General features: G+C 35.7%; 1 protein-coding gene across 2 annotated transcripts in view; it reads right to left on the bottom strand.

Moving 5' to 3' along the window:
• The window catches only part of LOC108735727 (suppressor of lurcher protein 1-like), a 130,121-nt gene that overhangs the window by 10,183 nt on the left and 96,025 nt on the right, over positions 1-23,913 (bottom strand). For both annotated transcript variants that reach the window (XM_018467833.2, XM_018467835.1), the window contains exon 5: positions 17,858-18,075. In XM_018467833.2, coding sequence (XP_018323335.1) covers positions 17,858-18,075 — 218 coding nt within the window. The remainder of the gene's footprint in view (positions 1-17,857; positions 18,076-23,913) is intronic.

Below are 23,913 nucleotides of genomic sequence, written 5' to 3'. Positions count from 1 at the left end.
TTTTAACGTCATCGTAAATTTTAGGGTAACATGTTTGGATAATAGGGGACGTTACGTTTCTAAACAGGCGGGCTAACCACTACAAACAAAGGGTAGATGCTAAGGGTCAAAGAGTCCTATTGTTTTTCTTAAATTACTTCAAATATTTACAGAAATATGAACTTCGATATGGATTCTAATTGAATTCCTGAACAAATAAATTGTAATGCAAATATACGGAAAAGATTTGGATTGATTAGTTTTGAAGAAGAAATCAAGTGGTAATATCATTTTAATATTAGCGATAAATGAAGAGAAGATTGGTCAAATTCAGCAATGGAATGTAAATTATAAAGTTTTGGTGAGTTTCACGAAGTTTTTGTTCTGTTAAGTTATGTTTCTACCATATACGGTTAACATGCCGTCGATTCAATTCGATAACCTTGCTGTGATTTATTTAAAATAAATTTGAAATGCAAATACAAAATAAAACATACTTATTTTTATCTTGCATTTAAATACTGTTTTGAGAAAAGCATTTTGTATTGTAAATGCAAAAACAATATCGAATTGATATACGCCAGCTGTGTAAAACTGAAAACTATAAGATATTGTCGTGTGCTAATAAATGCGTATAATCCAAAATTCTTAGAAAACGAATCAAAAACTTCACTTATTAGATGAACCCAAAGCTAAAGAAACTATGGATTCCATTTCTTCCTCTTATTACAATGTGCAAAATGTGAGAAACAAAATGGGCTTGTAAATATTTTGATATAAATTGATTGATGTTTATTTGACATCAATAATATTATTTGCAACCCTATTTTGGCTCTGATCTTTCACGCTAAACAAACTATTTTGGCATCAGTTTTTTTTACAATTAAACCGGGTGACAAAGGCAAATAAAGAAGCATATAGAAGAATTATTTGTTGTTAAACTGAAGAATACTATAACATAAAGATAGAAAAACTGTATCTCAATCACTTCAAACAGAAAAATATGAATCAATCTCAATCTTCGCAGCTGGTGATATAATGCAAACGCAAAATCCAATATTAAAATAATGAGCAAATACCTGCAAGGTTTTCTCAAAAAATATTTTATACTTAAGTGACTACTACAAAAAAGTATTTATTTGAAATTATGTATCTTGCATTTAGGATTTAAAATACAAAAGGGAAATCTATTTTTCATTTTACATTTGAAATAACAAATCGAAAAAGTATTTGCATTTTATATTTAAATTATTTTAAAAAACCATTTTGCTCATCTCTGGCTGTTTGTGGCAATTCATTAAATGCTATCTAACGGCAGCGGTACGGTTGACCCTGTCTTTAGTATTCTAACAAAATGCAATGTTGTCGAATCGATAGGATACTAACTACTATTATATCATTAACTTATTGTAATGATACGATAACATAATAATCATTATATGTAAACTATTATTTGGGTTTACAGCAGCAGTTTTTAATGTGTTTGGGACTTTTTACTTGGCAGTAGAGATTTACATTAAAACCATTTCGGTATGAATTTCAGTCCTTTTAAATACTAGTCTAATTTGTTTCACCATGTGACATAATACCAACCACCGTTATGATAATTAAAGTTCTTGTCGAGAAAACGCCCTGTAAAGTTTTAAAGTGTAGACATTAAACCGGTCACGCTACCATTCATTAAAGCTAGTAGCGAAGTTCACACATACTACTTTCTACCCCTGTACTTCCCTCTTTTTAAACGAGCAGATTTTTCCAGACGGAAATTCTTCTTCGTTGGTTTCGTTAAATAAAACATCAAGGAGCTCCTCTAAATTTTCGTGCCATTAAGACATCCAGTCTAAGAAAATTTACAGTCTCTCGCCCTCTTTGTTTCGTGATATGTTCCTCAAGGGCGGAAGTTTACTTGCAATTCACCTAAACTCCCTCCGGATCCTTTCTCCGACGCTCTCCCCAACTTTTCGCGACGCTGCATCTCGACAGACGGACGATGCTGAAGCTGCACGCCGCGACGACGTCGCGATGTACCTACTTCGCACTTGGCCTAACCGACCACGACAGCGACTCTCTGTTCTCTCCTTTTCAATTCTTGTCTTACTCTTTTCTACCATCCCTTTCTATCAGATTAGACACAACTCCTTTAGCTATAACTTCCCCTCCAGTCGTAATTTCGATTGAATTGATTACAAATTCGGGCTCCATTCCAGTCCCTTCGTTATATAAAGATACACAACTAACTCCGAAACATAAAATGTTTAGTACGAAGGTCTCCTGTTAATGCCGAAACGTATACAGGGAGATACTGCTCCCGTTCACATTTCCCAAAATACATAAAAATAAATACTGTCACAATTTACTCTTTATTTAATATCACTATAGTGATAGTGATACAGTGCTATATTAAACACTTTATCGCTTCTTCGCTCTTCTTAATTCGCATTCCGTTGCTTCGTCGCTACAACTCACACAAGTATTTATAGGATCGGACTTGTTCTAGAAGCATTCAAAATGTGACATCTAGAAAATCTAGTCTTCAATGTTACTGTGTATGTTGGGTTGCCTAAACGTGACATTGCCTACACGGGGCAATATGTAGGAAGTTTCTTAAATCTGACGATAGTCAGAAGTTTATCGATACTACCAGACGCCGATAGCGATTTCGATCTTTTTAGACTTCATCAGTTCGCCACAGGCAGTCTCGACAAATTGCCAATTAAACCGATAAAGCTCTTAAAGAGCAGGTCTTTGTTATATCCATATAGAGGCAGTCTATCGTCTGATGATTTACGTGCCTGTCACATATGGATGTTGGGTTGTCGATTCAGTTACTTAGTAAGATCTTGTCTAACACTTGAAATGCATACTGCCAATGAAAGCCTACCTTTTTTAAGATTATATAAAAAACATTACAATAAAGGTAACTTGTTACATTTTCCTTAACTTTTATAACTATTATAATCTTTTTCTTTCGGTCTAAATATACCCTTTAAAGCACTCAAAGTGCCGGTGCAATGCTTTGGTATGCTGGAGAGCTTCCACGCGTCATAAAGCTCGGTCGATATCTTCATAAAAGCTTCAGGTTATCCATGAAAGCTTTATGAAACAGTAATTGCCTTATTTACATTGCGAAGATAAAAAGCTTAATGGGCCCTACGGCGATTGGACTACACATATAAAAAACTTCAGCGTACAAAGGAACAATTTTTGTTACCATTAAGTTGTTTGCTGAAAGTTTCCAATACAAACAGTCTCGAGAAGTTGGTTCAAAAACATTGCAATTAATTATAGACGCAATAATAGGGCCTTGAAAAGAAAAAGCAAACTAATACTCATACTGTAAATAAATCTAATTTAAATGATAAGTGTTGTCTATGTCATGTAGTTGACAAAACATTTTACTATTTTCGTCGGTTTATTAATTGACATTGAAATAAGGCTTTTGTTGCATATCAGGATAATATTCATGTTAATTTGAGCGAAGTCCCTTTAAATGTCAAATCAATAAGCCTCAGACGATTTTCCGGGAATGTTGGATTCAGTTATAAAGATTTTATGACGGCTTGTGGATCTGACGAAGATTTATCGCCTTTCGGACAAGGCTAGTGGTAATTTCTTCCACTGAAAAGGTCCTTAATGTTTCCGGGAGGAAATTGAGCTGACTAAAACGAAAATCATAAGGGCAACGGGGTACGGGACGGGGCGAGAAGGGACAGGATAAACGACGGTACGACCTCACCTTACCTGTATTACTCTAAAGTAACGCGACATTCTGCTAATTACTCTGCCACTTTATACTACAATTATCCTTGATCCCTAATGAAATATTTAAGCTGTCTGCACGGAAACATAAGGTCAGAGTTCAACGGTCGTTAATATTTATTCACCGTCATAGCACATTTTTTCTTATTTCCTGAACAATTCAGAATCGTATGATACATTCAAAGAGCCGGTAGCAGCTTTTGCATAAGGTGACCACTCCTAATATTTTGAATTATTAAATCAAATTTTCTACTAAAAGCGCCCCTCCACTCTAAATATAAACTAACTGCCTACATTTTGGGTAATATCCTCGTACGTATATGCGATTTTCCTTTTAATGTCAATTTTACTTTTAGCGCGTTTTCCAAAGTTTCTCCCTAGCAGGATTCCGTGGATATTCATGACACGTTAGCAGATGATATAATCCGCCATTCTATCCGAGCAATTTCATAAACATACGTGCATCGCCGTAAATTTCCTGTTACGGTTATGATCTCGAACTAACCGTTCATAACTAAGATTCTCATCCAGCTAACAACTTCACGCAAATTGGAATTTTGTCGCGTAAACTAGACCCGCCCTTACACATACAACGAAGCCATTATCATCGACACTTTTATCCAAAAAAAATCAGATCGCAATTTTTATGGTTGAAATAGGAATTTTCTCATTATCATTTCCTTAAGTTAGATTTGTTAGAGTATGGCGATTGGTACAAAATGTAAGTGCATTAACAACATCAAATGAGAATATCTTTTAATTAAAAGATATTGGAAAGTGTATTCAATTTTTGTTTCACTTGTCCTTTGAGTCTCCTATTGCCATATTTCGAAACATGCATATCTAAAAGGTAGGAAACCGATTGAATGTAGGTTTTCAGAATGTTCGTTATGATCGAGTGCCTCAAGTGGCCATCGATACTTACGACACCTTTGATGCAAGCAAAACCGAGAGCCGCAAGTTATACACCGACAAAGGAACTTACGGGAAGTTTCCGGAAATAATCAAGAACTGTCTAACTGTCTGGCAAGAACAGGTTTCAAGTGATGCAAGAAACAAATATAAATTCATTACAGGGGCAAAAGATTAGTATGCTTAGGTTTGCAGATGATATAGCAAAGAGGCGTTAAAAATAACTTTAAACAATATGGAAGCGGTATTAACAAAAAAGAAGGTACTGTTTGAAAATAAATAAAAGTAAAACAAAAATTCTGGTTTGCAAGGGAAGAAAAAGTAGGGAAAGAGCGAATATAAAGATAGGAGACGAAAAATTAGAACAAGTGGCCGATTGTATGTATCTAGGAAGTCAGATAAGTCAGGACGGAAGGAGTAGTAGGGATATAAAGCAGAAGAAAGCGCCTTCAATAAAAAGGAGTCAGTTCTGTGCTCGCGAACGATCAATTTAGAAATTCGAAAAAGATTGTTAAAGGTGTGTTTGTTACAGGCGAAAGATGAGGATACCGTTGATAGAGAAGGTTAGAAATGAAGAGGTATTAAAAAGAGTAAGAGAACAGAGGACTATATGGAAGTCAATAAGAAATAGGTGAGACAAGTTAGTAGGACACCTTCTCAGGCATGAAGTTCTAGTCGGAGACATAGAGGCAGAAACGGGAGCTAGAAGAGGTAGAGGTTTACCTAGAATAGATTCATCATCATAAGATCATCAGTCTAAACTTCGCATTTCCCTAAAACTAGAACAACCCACATCCTTAACTATTTGTGAACAGTAATCTAATCTAGGTCTAACTCTACCCCTCCTAACTCCTGTTTCTGCATCTAATATGTCTCTGAGTAGACCTTCATGCCTGAGAAGGTGTCCTACGAACCTATCTCGCCTATTTTTTATTGTCTTCCATAGAGTCCTCTGTTCTCCTATTCTTTCAAATACCTCTTCATTTCTAACCTTTTCTACCCACGATATCCTCATCATCCGCCTATAACACCACATTTCGAACGCTTCTAACCTTTTCTTTTCCGCCGCTCCCACTGTCCATGTTTCGCACCCGTACAACGCCGTGCTCCAAACATACACCTTTAACAACCTTTTTCGAAATTAGATTACTGTAAATAATAATTAAAGATATAGGTTGTTATAGTTTTAGGAAAATGCGAAGATTAGCTCAGGATAGGAAAGAGTGGAGGTGCGTGTCCAACCAGTCTTAGGACTGACGACCTTATGACGATGATGACAATATCTTTGAATAAAACCGTTTTAAGGGTGGCTATTGCACTAATTTTTGAGTATTTAGATGCAATTACCGCGATTTCTTCTAATTATAGTATTCTTAAACTGAAAACTTATACTAATTAGGTTAAGTGCATGATGGTTGGAATTGTGTTGGCAAACTTACAAGACGGTGAGAATATTACATTAGGAAAGACGTTCAGAAACACGTCCGCGGCACCCCATTGCAGAGTCGTCGTAAGGAAATCAGGACACCAAATAAAACGTGTCAGATGCATAGAGATTGAATCAAATATGCAAAACGGTCGCAATCCCATCGTGGCCCGTCGCATCGTTCCCCAAACGCCAGACACAATTCTCTACCTTGGATAGCAATTTTGAAACCGCCGCCAGAAAGTATTAGCACTTCCATTCGTAAGTCCGACAACCATACGGAAGAAAATGAAGGCAAACAAGGAAAATCTGGAGAAAAGAAAAACGGCACTTTTAAATTGCCAACCGTATTTCCGCTTGCTTTCATTTAATTTTTGGGGTTTGGAAGGTGAAGGCAATTTTAATGCCATGAATAATAAGCAACTTTTCAACATTGATTGAAAAATTCATGAATGAATACAATTTACAATATTTGTAAATGATACTGACATATTTTGTAGCGAGTTAGTCAATCTAATTTAAGAGAAGTAATGATCGAGCGGCTTTGATTGTTTTAAGATTAAATCATTACACAGCATGAGTCCAGTAATGGTGGAGCCAAAAAAACGAATGTAAAAAGACAATGTCATGTTTTCCTCTAAACCAACGAAATTACCGAAAATGTAAGTAAATAAAATAAATGGTTAATAAAACTAAATAATAAATCCCACGTCATCTAATGTTGGTCTTGAAAGCTTTCGCTTTACAATATAACAGCTCTCTATATCTTTTTCGGAAATGGCTCTCTGAAAACTTAAATAGAACTACATACCTTATTTTAGTAAAAGCAAGATGATATATCATCAGACTATACAGACAGTATGGTCATGAAGTGAATTTATATATTTATTTTGAGATATAACAGTCCCACCATGTTATACAGCGACGATTTGTATATATTTAGAAATGGGATAGAATTACTGTTTAGAATGAGTAGTCAACCATCTAACTATAGCCAATTAATAACCTAATAGTGAGTGAAGACGGTAAGCCGCCTCACCACCCAGCATCATCGTGATCTTACATTGGACTCTGGACTCTCGACTGATTTACTATTATTATTAATTCCGCTATTTAAACGGTCGCTAACTGACCTACAGACACATTAGGTAAGTAGGTGTTAGTAAGAAGTTTTAAATAAACAATATAGATTTACCAGTGACCTAAATAAGAATTGATGGATAGGATACTATGCAACAGTACAGATATTTCCCGTTAGAAGTCGTACTTCAGGTGCTTGACATACTTTATCTTTATTTTATGGAACAGCTTCGATTCGGTCGATGGTTTATGGAGTCTGCCTCGGGCGTGCTGATAGGTACAAATCATCGCGTTATGAAATACATATATATATATAACGTATTATGTATTGCATCTTGGTAGGATTATTCTAATATAACGCGTAAAATAAATATCTACTGATTGATTGAAATGGGTGATGTGTACCCTGGTATATTTGTTTTGTTTAGGTAAATTCGGTTACGTGCTCTTGTTGGTTTCACGCTTATCTATCCAAACATCCTAAGTCATTTACTTAAGCAAACTACACATACGAACGGCTCTATAGCGCTGCTTATATAAGCAAAGGTGTAATTTACAACCCTGTTGTGACTAACAACACAATTTGTGGGTGCCAGAATCGGATACATCCCAAGGGAATTTCATAAACGTTGACGTTTTGAGAATGAGTTACAAAAACGGATATTTCACGCCCTCAAATTTAAATTGAAGTTCGCGGAAAGCGCCACGGTATTCACGAAATATTTCTATCGATCTTAGAATCAGGACCAAGGGAAAGTTTAACGTCAAGATCAAGGTCACTTTTAGAATCGGAACTAAAGAAAAGTTTTAGCGTCAAAACATACACAAGGCACAGAAGTAAGTATTGAGCTTGCACGAGGTGATATAGAACTATTAAATTAAATGTTTGTATGTCTGAAAGTTCACCGTTTCGAGAAAAACGCAGTTGCGGCCCTGATATATCAATACGACAACGCAACGTCGCATTCAATCTGCTGGGAATTAGCAGGATCGATGCTATATTTCACTTTTTTGTTCATGGATTGTTTGTTACTTTTCAGATTAGATTAAATATGATTCACGACGCTTATGTTACTGCCCACCTGTAAAAGTTATTTGTCCTTTTAACATTATCAATAGCTAATTCGCAATTAAATCAGTCTGTCACTCACTGCTATTGGAGTTTAGTATGGCAGAGCATTGTGATATGATCCTGATGTACGGCGAATGTGAATACAACACTAATGCAACATTCGAGTTGTACTGCCATCGAAGACTTCCGCATCCACAAAACCATCTTAAATGCGATACTGAGATTGCGAAAAACCGTCAATGTACACTCTACATTTGAGGGTCGACATCCGAACCATATCGCCGCTGTAGAAGACGAAACCTTTGGCTCATAGAAGACAACCCCAAAGTAATACACGGGAAATAGCGGGGAACGTTGGCTTCTCTCACATAACAGTGTGGCGATTTTTAAACGAGCAGTTGCTGCATCCTTATCATTTGCAGCGAACTGATTTTCAGTCGCGAGTCAACTTTTGACTTGAATTAGAATCAGAGTAAAGAGTAAAGGGTCCTATTCAAATCAGGACTAAAGAAAATAATAAGCGTCAAGATATAAGGTCGTCTTTGGAGTTAGTATGAGGAGTAAGAAAATAACCAACACGCTCAGGACGATTGACATATTTTAGAATAAGGGTTGAGTGCACCTTTTCAAATCACCTGCCGAGTTAAAATAAAAGACAACCTTTAAGGTCATATCCAAGAGCAGCTTTTACCATAAGGGCTGAAGAAAACCTTAGGGCCAAAGGAAAATTAGGGTCAAAAAATTGTCAGACTTCTTTCAATAAAGTGAAACAAACTAAGTCTTTTGTATCTTTTCAAATTCATTTTAAACCGTTGAATTAAGGGAAGGTACATCCATTAAAAAATACATTTATCTGAAATTATCTCCATGTTAGGTACGTTCTAGGTAGCATACGTATAAATACAAATATGTATGCACGTGCATTTGTACGTACGAGACACTACAGGGTAGTATTGTCGAGGGAGCTTTATAAAGCATGCACGGATGATATTTGCATAAAACATTTATGTTCTGTCGTGTGCACAAAAACATCGATTATCTTGGAAAACAGGGTAATTTTTGCTGGCCGTGTAACTGAATACGCAATTCGGAAGTAATCCACCCCCGCTTGCGGATGGCGCAAATTCTCTCAAGCAATTTTGCGACGTAGTCTAATGTGATACGTGGGAATAAAACGACATGTGTGTACAATGCGCTAAAATGACCCCATTACCGTTACATTTGCAGGTATTGCGACGGTCGCAGAACAATTGAAGGTGAAGGAACACCATATCATTCAATTAACGGTTCCATGTATAATTTAGGAATTAAAGTTGTAAAAGAAAATTAGTCTTTGAAAACATATTAATGCCTGTTAATTAAAGAAGCTGACTGGAATCACGTCTAAAGTCAAATTTTAGAATCATGGCAAAGAAGTAGAAGAGTTAAGGCTAAAGAAATCCTCTATATGTCTTGAACACTGAAGCTTTTCTTGACCCCTCCTTCGAAATATGTGTATATACCTAGCAGCTTTTAGTCCTGACCGTTAGAGCACTACTTATACTTCACGTTAAAGCGCTTCTTTAGTTTCAGCTTTAAAAGCTGCTGTTTGGTTTTAATCATGAAAGTTGTTTGCTATTTAGTCTAGTTTAATTATTTTTGTTATTGTTGTCAAGGTCCATTGAACATCAACCTTATTGTCACTGAGTCATGTTCACTGAACCTTAACAACTGTTAGCATAAATTCCTTTTTCTATTTTTTTACCCCATCCACTCCTACTCTAACGTCACGGCCATCATCTGTTGTTCACTGATCATCAAATACGCGTCTACTGCTGGGGTCCGTGATATCTCATCCGTAGCCGAAGATGGCTGACGATGACAGCTGTCGAAGATGGCTGACGATGACAGCTGTCGAACATGGCTGAAGATGACAGCTGTCGAAGATGGCTGACGGTGACGGCTGTCGAAGATGGCTGACGATGACAGCTGTAGAAGATGGCTGACGGCCGTGACGTAAGAGTAGGAGTTGAGAAGGTAAACAGTAGAAAAAGGACGAAAATGAACCTTCATGAGAAAATAATTTTGCACTAGAACTACTGCCGTGCTTCTAAAACAATTATATATGAATGCGTTTTTTTTAATGCCTTTTTTTAGCAAGTTTAAGCCAATCGCCAACCCGTGGAATGTTGCCTTCAGAAGGATATCGCGTAACAGAAGAAGCGTGACAGTGACTTGCGTCTGTCCCATTTCTCAATCACGCGTAAAACGTATCGTGTAAATATCGTGAATGGTTCCGGCGTCGACTAAACAAACGACCGTCAAGGGATTAGAAACGACCTGCAAGTGACAAAGTTAAAGCAGTTCTTCATGCGGGAAAGATTTGTGTCGGATTTGGAACTGAATAAACGATCCCAATCACGATGTTTTATTCATAAGAACGGCATTACTGTATACATACATACATATACACAGAAGGGGTTCGTTTTACACGGCACGAGTTAACCCTCGATTGCACCATGCAACGTTCCCGCGGGGAAGATTTAAGACAACCTTTCAGGTTTTACGCTTACTTAAGCCACTATTTTACCAACAATTTGCTAGAATTCGTGGAAAAAAATTACTACCTATTTCAGTTGGTGCTTACCAAATCATTGGTATACTAAAATGCAGAATATACAAAGAAGTCTCTATTGGTGTACTAATTTTGTTCGTGTCCAAATTAGTTATCAGCATTTACGTTAAAAAAAAAAACACTTACTAAGTTCAATTTAGTTATAAATTTTTTGAAACCACCAGACGCTAATCGCAATTTCGACCTTATTAGACCTCATCAGCATAACTGTTCCAGAATTTATCTAAGGAAACCACAAAGAAAAACTTGGACTAGGGCAGAAAGATCCGGAATCGAACTGTGATCTCCCGAATGCTAAATAATAATCTGAACCTTTAGACTATGTCATTCGATTAAATCACTTCCTAAAGAGTGAGTTTGTGTAATATCGACGTATAGGCAAGGTATCGCCATCTAATTGGTAAAGTGTGTTCGACTGAACCCTACTAAGGTATCAACTGAACCGACAATGCAATTTGTATATATATTAGGCACACGAACTTTGTTAATAAGAACTTAGTAGTTAGTAAATTCTTGCGTCAGTGGTAACAAATTGCAACTAGATGGCAATATACTGCCTGTATTACTTTAGTTTATTATTAACCATACGCTCTTCCTTTGTTATTCTTACTTTACAAGTTTATAAAAGTTGGTAAGTGCTTAGTAATGGTCCGTCCAGGTCGAAACTTATAATTATTATTTTATTCCTAATTACTTTGAATGTTTAATGAATTAAAAAGAAATCTGAAATGTCTGACTAAAGATATCTCAGCTTCGCGAAAAAGAGCTCTGTTAATTAACAGCTTAAACTTTTCTATGCTTATTTAAAAAATGCGAGATAATTGATTAAAGCTAGTAGCACTCAAGTATTATTAACAAACTAAATTTAAAGGAATTTAACAGTCGACCTTCCATAATTTCCTTGTCAAGTCCAAATCACTGCTTTAATAGTTAAGGATGTGGGTTGTTCTAGTTTTAGGAAAATTAGGAGATTAGCTCAGGATAAGGGAAGATGGAGGAGTCTTAGGACTGACGACCATACGGTGATGAATTGCAAACTTGTTAAAAGTAAATAAAAAATGAAACGTCTAACAAGACTGTTTACAGTGCAATTGCATACGTTATTAAAAACGAAAAGTCTGCACCTACTTCAGTTTTTGGTTTGCTTTAAATTTGCAGAGAGAAATGTATGCAGTGGACAACTGCGGCAGTCTTATACACAAACAGGCATTTGAATATTTGCAGATGCTCCACTATAATATTCAGGCTCAATAGCTGTGCATTTGTTTACTTTTCATTTGCTTTAGAAACAGTAATAGCTGTCGCTTTTTAGATATGCCATCTACAACTCTTTCCCGAAGGAAAAAACGCTCCTACTAACGATATGTAGGTATTACGCCTAAGGCACAATAGACAAAAAATGTTTACCCGAAAGTTAAACCCTTTTGTAAAACTCCCCTTCACGTTACTTTCTCTAGACCAGTCTAAATACCTATATCATTTTATGAAACAAAGGAAAGCAATCATTAAAACATATTCGTTCATTTCGGTATTCTGCCTATCATCATCATAATAAAATCGTCAGTCCGATGACTGGTTGGACACGCACTTCCACTCTTTCCTATGCTGAGCTAATCTTCGCATTTCCCTAAAACTAAAACAACCCACATCCTTAACTATTTACGAACAGTAATCTAATCTAGGTCTGCCTCTACTCCTCTTAACTCCTGATTCTGCCCCTGATATGTCTCTGACTAGCCCTTCATCCCTGAAAAAGTGTCCTACCAACCTATTTCTTATTGACTTATTCTGTCTAACATCGCAAATAATATTCCATTTCATTTGAATTTCCCTCCTACTAATCACTTATTTTCACAATTCCTAAAAGGAGGGTCTTCCGCCCTACCCTCCGCCTTTACACTAATGTTGTAGATCAGCTGAAATTCCCGCACAAAAGCAAGTATTGGACATTAATATAATGCATAATTTCTGAAAAAGCAACAGTCAAGTTAGCTGAAATTTATTCAACTACTATCAAGTATTACTTCCATTGCTTGTTAACTTTTCAAGTTAAACTTCTCTTTTTCTATATAATGTTCTTGTTCCTGTAGAAGTCCATATGATTTTTCTTTTTCTTTTTATATTTAATATGGACCTAAATTAATTCGGTTTTGAAATTTCTTGAACATACAATGTTTTCATTATCATAAAATTATCATCTTTTCAATGTAGTTTTTCCCTTTACACAAGAAATTCCCTTTTTAATAAAAGTCGGCTTTATTTAAATGAGTAAGGAAAATATGAATCTACCTAGTAGGTAGAAAATATAATTAAAACTTTGAATTTTTCATACTATTTTACCAGTGGAGAAAAAAATTTGTAATTTTTACTTTGATGTTTTCGCAATTCATTCGAATTTGCGAGTGATGGAATGAACAAACAAAAAACTGCTTTCTGTTTGTCTTACTTTTAAAATGTTGTTGACGAATGAAACGTCATTTATGTTGGATGTTTAGCCAACGAATAAAAAACAGCGGCCGAAATTCAAGTGATCTCTGTTGCCTCGTTAAATCGTTAATTAGCAAGTGCCGAACATGCACGCATGTGAAAATATTGACATTTTGAACCAGTACTCCAAATTTTGAATGTTCACGCCATTAATATCCCTTATAATATATGTACAGCATACATGGCTAAATGAGATTTCAAACGATCAAATGCCAAGTTGACGTCACTATATAATTGTATGCATACCATAAAAATATTTTANATCTCTGTTGCCTCGTTAAATCGTTAATTAGCAAGTGCCGAACATGCACGCATGTGAAAATATTGACATTTTGAACCAGTACTCCAAATTTTGAATGTTCACGCCATTAATATCCCTTATAATATATTGTTGGATTCCTGACCTCCAAACAATAATTGAGTGTCCTTGTCTAACTTCTGACACCAGGGCAGTTTTAAATGAGACTCCGGACTCTTGTTAGAAAGTGTAAATTGATTATTTCTGGTGATCGATGAATTACCTATTCACACTTTCAATTATTGTGTCGCTCGAAAATGAACTTTTAATGTTCAGACACTAATAGACACTTTTCAAAAATGGATTACACCTTCACAAATAATTATTGAAGAATGCTCCGTTCACCGACTAATGACTATTGTCACCTCAGTATGAACCAAATGCTAATTATGTTTTCACCAACTAACGAATAATTAGAGAGTACTAATTAAGTCGCCTTGTAATATGATAAACATTTATTGAGTATTAACTTACAATTCTTAATGTTAACGTAGGTTAAGAACTAAAAGTAAAACTGACTTTATTCGGAAAGAGCATCCCCTTTTATACAAAAAAATCTTATCTAGTGTAGTGGGGGTAGCAATTACTGTCTATAATGATTTATTATATAATCTACCCTTATTTTAGAGTATACAACAATATGTACAGCATACATGGCTAAATGAGATTTCAAACGATCAAATGCCAAGTTGACGTCACTATATAATTGTATGCATACCATAAAAATATTTTAAAAAAAAATACTTGAATCATTTGGCAGCTTTTGGACAAACTTACAAAATCTTTTCAACAATTAAACACAAAAGTATATAAGTAATAGATCAAAGTGAGCTTTCTCTTTTGCTGTAAGCAAAGACAGTTGACCTACGACAACAATGTTTAGAGAAACTATGCCGTTTTATTTTACGAATGAGTAGAGACACCTTTAATTGCTAATAATTCGTCAAATAAAAAATTTGAAAAAAAAAATCTGAACACCTTGTATGATGTGAGTTGATTGTCGACTGCTAATTCTCATTTTGTGGTTGACGAGGATGATGAAGAAAACTCGGCGTTGTTGATAGCGGTTTCGTTTTTAAAAGCTTTTTCTTATTCAGGACGCATTCGGTGGTGGAGAAATGATACGACGGATTTGATTTAACGAAGAAAAAACGCCTTAGGGACTTTCGAAGGCCTTTAGAAATTAACGCTTCGAGCTTTTTGTCGTCAACCGATGCTAACAGTAAAAGCACTATGTCGTTCAAAAATGTTGGTGTCAAGTCACGCATTCAAGCCACAAAGCACTGTTCCCATTCAATGTGAAATTTTCTTCTTTTCCTACTCGCGACAAAATTAATGGGCTAAGTTTTCAGCTACCGAAAGTGGGCCTTTTAATTACCATTAAATAAGAACGCCGGTCTCACAAAAGATTGCATAAAATTAATCCATTTGCTTAAAAGAAACTTTTCATTGAATGAATGTTGCACGCTAATTTTAAACTGTGATAAGTTGTATCCATCGACCAAAATGAAAACCAACGAAAATTAAAAGCTTAAGGTGGCTTCCTACGGTCGGTGAAATCGCAAGCCGGGCCGCACCAGCTCGTGCCAACACGGCGTGGGAAGGGTGCTTCCCGAAGTGATGCGGAATGATCCGTGATGGCGCATCCAGTCCGTCGAGATTCGATATCTTTAAAGGTGCTACTTCAGCCTACCTAAAGCAACCTGTCGCATGTTCCTGTCGTGGAACGTGGAAACCCATCTTTATAGTGCCTACATATATATGTATGTGTCCATAATACCATTCATGACCGTTTACTGTAAGCGAAAGCGCGGATCTTGGTATTGGATTTTAATATAAATTATATGTCTTAATTGTGGTCTGATAGCTAACAGAATTAATGATAGATGAAATCTCACTTACTAAAAGATTTAAATATTAATGTGAAAATTCATTTTCAAATTTTAACCAGTATAAATTACCTCAGATTAATGAGGGAAAATTTGTTGCTATTGTGGCACCTGTTGTTCATATATATAGTAATACGTAATACGATTACCTTAATTTGACGGATCTGTGACCTGATAAATTCGGTTTATCGTTGTTGCTGTTGTCATCTGTCGTCGCTGAGTGGTCAGGACATTGATGCGTAAAGCCAAAGATCCCGGCTGTTCGATTCCCGGCGAGGGTGTCACAACAGTGGTTAAAATATTGAAAATTAATTCAATGTTTTTCATATTAACCACTATTAAATGTCAAAGCGTTTCATATATAAAACATTTAAACCATATTAACACTGAGTTTTATTTCCTTTTTCTTTTTTAAATCGTCGCATTTATTTTATCATCTTATAATTTTGTGTTACAATCTTAATTAAACCCGCGTTTCTATGATAATTGAAGCTGCTTTTGCGCCTAAAAATACACCACGCGTTTGAATAAACGAACTAATTAGCCACTTTTTAAGCAAGCATCAACAAAAGTTTAGGCAGCTAATTAAGAGGACGTTTCTCACGATGCTGAGAGACGTCCTTTTTCAAACAGTCAGGACGATGGCGATGTTTTGATCCATTAAACTTTTCCAACTAATTATAAAATAATACCTAATTAAGTTTCGACTTAAATGAAAACTAGTTTAGCGTGGGGTGGAAACTACACCAACTTTTGCTTATATACTTATATATATTACACTCTTAAACAAAATGAATTAACCTCAAGTTTCATCATTCTAAAATAATCATGTATGTTTAATACTGTTCTAAACGAAAAACATCACTGAAACTTTATTAAGCGGTTTATAAGCGAATGTGTTCGATCCTGAAAACATACGTATGCAATAATTTAATAATAAACAAAGAACAAGCAACTGTATTGGGATCCGTCAAATGGGCATACACCATCTGGTGGCAAAATTTATAACTCGAATGAGGGAAAAATTGTTTAAATTTAAATCGAAAATATGATTTCAAATTAATATTGCATATTAATCCACTATTAGTAACTAACCATGTCATAGAATTTCATATATTTAATATAAAATTTAAATCGAAAAAATGATTTCAAATTAATATTGCATATTAATCCACTATTAGTAACTAACAATGTCATAGAATTTCTGAAAAATATANAGCCATAACCTTAATATTTAAAACTAGAATCATACTAAAATTATAAAGTGAGAAATTATTTATTCCTGTGTAATTGATTTAACACAATTCTAATGATATGATATAAGTATTTTGAGGTTAAGAACCTACCTGCTGCAATACAACAAAGTTGCAATAATGTGTTTGGAACGTTTTCTTAAATCGGCTTTGCACGTGCAAGTCATTGATATGATATTGGTTAAATCACCTCACCGATTATATAACGTGAATCACTTTTTCAATCCGAAGTTTGTAAAAAGTAGGCAGTAAATTTGACGGAATTGTTATTTCCGAATTTTATAATGTGATTGGCATTAAAAACACACTCACCTTCAATGAAATTTCCTTTCCGAGGCTTTGTGTCAGCCCAATCACATATTGTGTCAATACCTATCATTTTATCGTAATTTTAAACTTGGAAATTGCACGGTACACTATAGGAACTACGATAAATTTTCCCTAATCGGCGCCATGTTTTTAGGCTCCTCCCATTTGACGGATCCCAATAGTATATTCAATATTTTTTTGCGTCCATGTTTATAATAACTGTGGTTGTTTCTTTCATCTTTTATTCATTTGTTTCTAATAGAAACGAACAGTATATATACATATACAGGCATGGTCTAAAAATGAAGCGATTTATATTTTACATGCTTGCGTAGCTTGTTTTTCGCGTATTTCTTTTTTCGAAAGAACGTGTTTGATATTCCGCCATCACATCTCGCTTATTTTCTGTTCTCTACTTCTTTAAAGGTAATGAGTATTCTCGTTAACATGACGAGACTCCGTTCGACTATTATGTTTTACATATTGTATAACGCACATGTCTCAGAATGTTGGCAGAATTGTAGGAATAATGAAGAACAAACACGTTTCTGTGATACTCCTAGAACGTATGTACAAAAGTAATACTTTCTCTGGCAATGTAGTGATGCAGTGAGTAAAATAACAACAGATGGCGTGCGGAATGCCGTTTGTAGTTATTCTCTAAACGGCAGCAAATATACAAGTTGAGATTGATTAAAACTAACTAAATAACCCACTCCAAAAGCACTTCTACAGAATTTTACCGTAAAACACAAAAAGAGACTTCAAGGGAAACTTACTTTTGTCGATGAACCTGAATGTGCCAAGGAAACCTGAAGGCTTTGGCATTTGTGGCCCCGTATGAAACTCTAAAACTAGTCCAGGACCTGAAGAGTAGAGTGTATGTGAGGGTAGTTCTTTCAATTCGCCACACAGCAAAGCTGTCCACGGGGTATATTCATTTATATCGCCGCTCTCCAGATGAAGAAAAAGTTTTAGGAAATCTTGTTGGATACAACTGAAACAAAATGTAAAAAATTAGTTGTCTCCCTTTGTTTTCTGCTAGATACAATACCTAAGTATAATTATTAAAGTGTTGTTTCACGTATACTGCATAGACTACTTTCGGTACTCGTTTATCTTCAACTGTATTAACATACACAACATTACGTTTGACAGGAGGCGGGAAAACGTTTCCAGATAAACCGCCGGGAATCTGAAATTCCTACAAACCCGTTCCTTCCGGTGCACCGACAGTTAACGGCACAATCCGTCTTTTTGAAAATAGGAAGACACAATAGTCCTAACGTTAGAAGCGTTCGAAATGGGATATCATATGCGAATGATGAGGATGCTATGGATAGAGGAGGTATGTAAAAAATGAGGAAGTGTTCTCGAGCATGAAAGGCTAGTTAGAGACATATTAGAAGCAGAAACGGGAGTTAAGGGAGTGGGGGTGCGTGCCCAACTAGTCTTAAGACTGACGACCCTATGATGATGATGATGATAATGATAATAATGATGAATACACCTAAAATATCATACAATAGAAACGTGTATCTGAATGTCTCGATGACTTAAACGTAATCCCTAAATAATTTTAGAATACCTACTTACTAGGTTTTGTAATAGAAACGTGAAATACACGAGAAAAATATCGCCCTGTACATTAAAATCTTCCGTGGCAATTAAAAAAAGAGTTCGTTTAAATCAAATTGCTACTACTTAATCCTGACTAACAAAGTTGGGGATGCACATGAATTAAGTTCCCAGACGAATGTACAAACTTTAAACTTGAGTTACTCAGCGAAGAAGAAAACAGAAAATCTCGAAGTCCGTGACATATTTCCCCGGAGATGAGTAAGTACGTTCGCCACGTTCACTTCGCATACAAAATCACTAGTTGAAACACCCTCATTGTTGTGAACGACGGTCTAAGACTCTAACATTTACTTTAAGGATGATGCTTCATTACAGAAATTGCTACAGGAACCTCTTCTATTCTTTTCTAGCCTAACGCGAATCAATAAGAAGTTGTTCTACTGAGCATTTTGTTCAGAATTTCTTACCACATAGGCATATAGTACACTTCATTTACTTTCTCTAGCGATGTGCCCCTTCCAATGTCTTGGATGCGCACTGGCAAAATCATAGGTAGGGAGAAAAAAGCACATTATACTTTCGACTCTTGTTCATTAAACATACTTTTTCATACAGTACCTACCAAAAGTTTTGTTCAATCATGAATTGTAGTGCGAGTCGAAAACAAGCGTTAAAGCCTTTAATATGTCTTTAAATATAAATAAACATCTCGTTGATGTTTTCAGTAGTAAATGATACCAATAACAGCACATTTGAGCAATGCAATTGTAGTGGATAAAATGGTCAATTTTTCCGTGCAGTACTGTACGGATTATACGCTCCTCACCGGTTACGAGTTTGGCCAAGAGTTGTCTCCTTTCTTTTCTGGCCTAGTGCTGTTCTTTTCTACTTTGCGCTGGTCAAACTGAAGGTCACATTGCTACAGAAAGTAAACGAAGTATACGTATGTAGATAACATTGCATAGTAAAGGTACTGTAGATGATTTACAATTCTTAGAACCATTAAAATCCACTCCTTTCAATATATTTTAACTTCTTTTCTTACAATATGGCGGCTTAAATCCGCCATTTTGTTTTTGTTTTCAGTTCGTAGCACGCAGTGGCACTTCTGATGCCAATAAACAAAGTCTCTGTTGACAATTTAGTCGAATTTTACAGTGCTAGAATCAGGTTGAACACACTGTGTGGTGCATTTAAATGAATGAAAAAATATAAAAGAAAAAAGTCCTTTGAACCACGACAACATTCCAAACAAAAGAAAAATGGGGAATTCGACGATTGAAGACCTTAAGAAAGTTTTAGAATACTTCGACTAGAACAGGCGACTGTGAAAAAACTTCTTCTCGGGGACACCATCAGACATTATCAAAAGAAATGCTGAAGGAAAAATGATAAATTCCAGGAATAATATATGAGGTGCCTTGTTGTCGTACCCATGAGGACGACAGGGTCGTTCAGGTCTCCAAGAACTCGGTTTATTAAATATTTTTTAAAGAATTCCTTCTTGGGATCGTCAAATTTTCTCTTATTGTGTGCCACCAATTGAGCTTGAAAAATAAAAAGATGTCGAAATGTCTACATCTAAATCCCTCATTGAATTGAAATGTTGTTTATTGCAAAACTGTATAATAGCAAAAATGATTATTTCTCATGGATGGAACTACTACCGAAAATATCTTAGAAGACCGCATGACTAATTAAGAATGGAAAATTTAGCCAAATCTTGTCTATTACCTTATTAATTTATTAAACTTTAATTTCAACTTAAATAGATAAATTTATAAATAGGAGAGCACATGATGAACTATTTTTAATAATATATAACAATCATGTATGTATTGAAACAATGTCGAGGTTTCGATTGTATCAGACAGTTAATAGTTGACAATTGGCGGTTGTTAGTTAACAGTTGACAGTTAACAGTTGACGGTTGACAGTTTATAGCTGACAGTTAACAGTTGACAGTTGGCAATTGACAGTTGCCGGTTGACAATTGACAGTTGACAGCTGACAGCTGACAGTTTACAACTGACAGTTGACAGTTGACAGCTGACAGTTTACAACTGACAGTTGACAGTTGACAGCTGACAGTTTACAACTGACAGTTGACAGTTGACAATTATCATTTGCGGGTAGCGTACATTGCGACACAACTTCCTTCAGATATTATACTTTTACTCTCTACCCGCCAAGAGAACTATAACTTTAAAAGTAATAGACGACTGACACTTGGTATGAGTTAGTTTACATATTAACAAAGACGTTAATAATACATTCACGTTTACCGTCCTTCACCTACTCCTTTATCTGTCAACATATTGAAATTATGGAATTGAGGGTGAAATTTGCCCAAGCATCAACGTACAATCCACTTAATCAATCCATCTGTCGTCGGAAAATTCTTGAACTGTGATTGATGTGACCAACAATCGTGCATTCGAAGGGAGATGAGCCAATTGTGCTAGTCATGTTTAGTCTACGTTGCTCCGGGACGTTCACGGTCTGATTTATGAGCCGTAGGGCACCCCTGATGCATCTATTGCGCATACCCTCTCCGGGGAAATTATTACAGAATTATGAAATCGGAAATCCACTTCTTGTAACGGACCACTCACTGCCTTCGATTCGACCGTTCAAATGTAGATTCGCGAATAGAAAGGCGATGGCTGGTGATGAGTACCTTTATTGGAAACCTTATAAAGAAAAGGGAAGGTACAAAATGAATTCCTACCAAATTAAATTTTATACTCAAAGGGTCGTCCTCAAGGAGAAGTAGATAACGATAGTAAAGCAAAAAATGAACATCACTTTCCTCAAATAATTTTCTGTGTAGCATTTTAATTTGGATCCCTTCTCCTTTATTCTCTTCACAACAACAAAAGCGTCCCGATGCAGAAAGAATTCGTGTTACAGAATAACATTTTAACAGCTGTGATTAGCGCCGTGTTTTCATTCCTCCGCGCTCTATCTTTCTCTGTGTCTGATTGCGCCCTGTCGCTTGCCATACTTGTACCCGATGATAAATGCCACCCCAACAGACGTGCAAGAAGCTACTTGCTTTTCTGTTCCGCCACGAAAACGGCCGTCAAGACTGAGGAAATTAGATTTTCAGATCATTGACTGCGTACGGCGAGAAAATTCGAGACGGGAAAACAAATGATGACGGCAACTGAGAATTGACACGGTGTAAACCATCGCTATTCTTTGCCCTTCTCTTCCCGTTTGCGTTTTTTCAATCAAGGTACGGATCTCTCCAAGAAAGGAATTTCGAATTAAAATATCATTCACATTATGCATTCATCAGACTTTGTTGTTAGAATTTTAAAAGGTTTACCTCTACATAAGAACAAAATAGCGAGCTTTCATGTTCTATAATGACCAAAAACACATCTACTGTATGAATTTTATCAAAATCATTAAATTACATACATACCGGTTGCGAAAGGGTAAACTATGACATAAGGAATCGTAAACTCCACTAGTGGCGGATTGAGAACCAAACATAACGATATTGTAAATGTTATATGCAATTAACAAAAAGATGGAAAAAAATACGAAGTAGTATAGGGAAGTTCGTGCAAATACCTCCACTCTTATACAAGAATTACCTTGCTTTTTTATTAAAAAAATATCCTAAAATTATTTCCTACTTAGTTATACTTCGTTTACTTTCTGCAGCGATGTGACCTTCAGTTTGACCGGCCCAAAGTAGAAAAGAACTGCACTAGGCCAGAAAAGAAAGGAGACAACTCTTAACCGGCGAGGAGCGTATAATCCGTACAGTACTGCACGGAAAAGTTGACCAATTTAGTCACTACAATNCTTATTGTTAATATTTTTTTTGAAATTATTTATTTCTATCAAATCGTTGATTAAATTATTATCTATCCTCTAAAGCAAACATAAAAAAACGTGGATTCGTACCAAGATGTCCGGCGCCTCCACCACATTAGGAAGAAGCGTTTTTCGTATATGACTTTAAATGTGATACAATCACAACAACGTTCTGTATGTTTGGTTTAAAATATTGTTATAAAAGTTACCTAATGTCGTAAATAGCCAAAGGATCCATTAACAACCCTTAGAGTTAATGTTTCTTCTGCGCATCGATTAACGTGAAAAGTTTAACAAGTGTTCAAAACTTAAAATGTACATAGGTAGGTATATATTATGATCTTAATTTAACTTTATAACATCCTCACCCCTTAAATTAGTCAGTTTAGTTAGTTTAAACCCTTTTGGAGATTCGGAATGTTCTTCGGAAATCCTACAGAAACAATGTGGGTTTGTACTTGTAAACGATCCTTCGCTTATTTAGATTACGTACAAGAATCACTTCCAGCTTATTATGGTCATAAAAGCAGTTTGTAATCGCAAATACCTAAAAGCACATTTTTAAAGTATTTAATTATTAGAAAATATGACGCTAGGCTCTCCAACGCTCGTATAATCTTTATAATAAATAAACAAATGGATCATAAAACGTCGAAACTTTTACGGTATCTACCACGAGCTATGAATAATATCGTACCACGAGGGAAAATTGCCTTCTACATATGCATAAGTGGCATGCATCATACCTACACAGGTGCAATCCTATTTCTACTAGGCAGTTACTTGACTCGCACAAAAATTCCGTACAACTCCGAAACATATTTTACAAAAGGGAGTTAGTGTCAAAACACACAAGTACGTATGTATTTACTTGTGTACATCACTCGATGCAATTTCGCTGAATACACATTGTTATGCATTAAAGTGCTTTTACGAATCGGCGATAAAATCTTAATAGCTAATGTAAACCCGTAAAAAGTAACTTGTCAGCTGTATTTTTTCCATGAATCAACAAAGAGACGGTCCAGAACCTACTAAACATTCTCCAGGTCAATAAAATCAGAATACTTAGAAAGACATAATTTCTTTATTGCTGAAACACGAAACAATTTTTGTAATACATTTATGATGAACTAAAACTCATCCTCATCGTAAGGTCGTCGGTCCTAAGACTGGTTGGAAACGCACTTCCCCTCCTTCCTATCCTAAGATAATTTTCGCATTTCCCTGAAACTAGAACATCTCTTGACTATTTACGAACAGTAATCTAACCAAGGTGTACTCTACTCTTCACTCCCATTTCTGCATCTAATATGCCTCTGACCTACTAACCTATCTCGTCTATTTTTTATTGACTTCCGTAAAATCTCTATTCCCTCTAATACCTCTTCATTTCTAACCTTTCCTATCCATGGTATCC

The sequence above is a fragment of the Agrilus planipennis genome, unplaced genomic scaffold, assembly GCF_000699045.2.
Source record: "Agrilus planipennis isolate EAB-ADULT unplaced genomic scaffold, Apla_2.0 scaffold86, whole genome shotgun sequence".
NCBI classification, from domain to species: domain Eukaryota; kingdom Metazoa; phylum Arthropoda; class Insecta; order Coleoptera; family Buprestidae; genus Agrilus; species Agrilus planipennis.
This window is presented reverse-complemented; position numbering and strand designations above follow the sequence as displayed.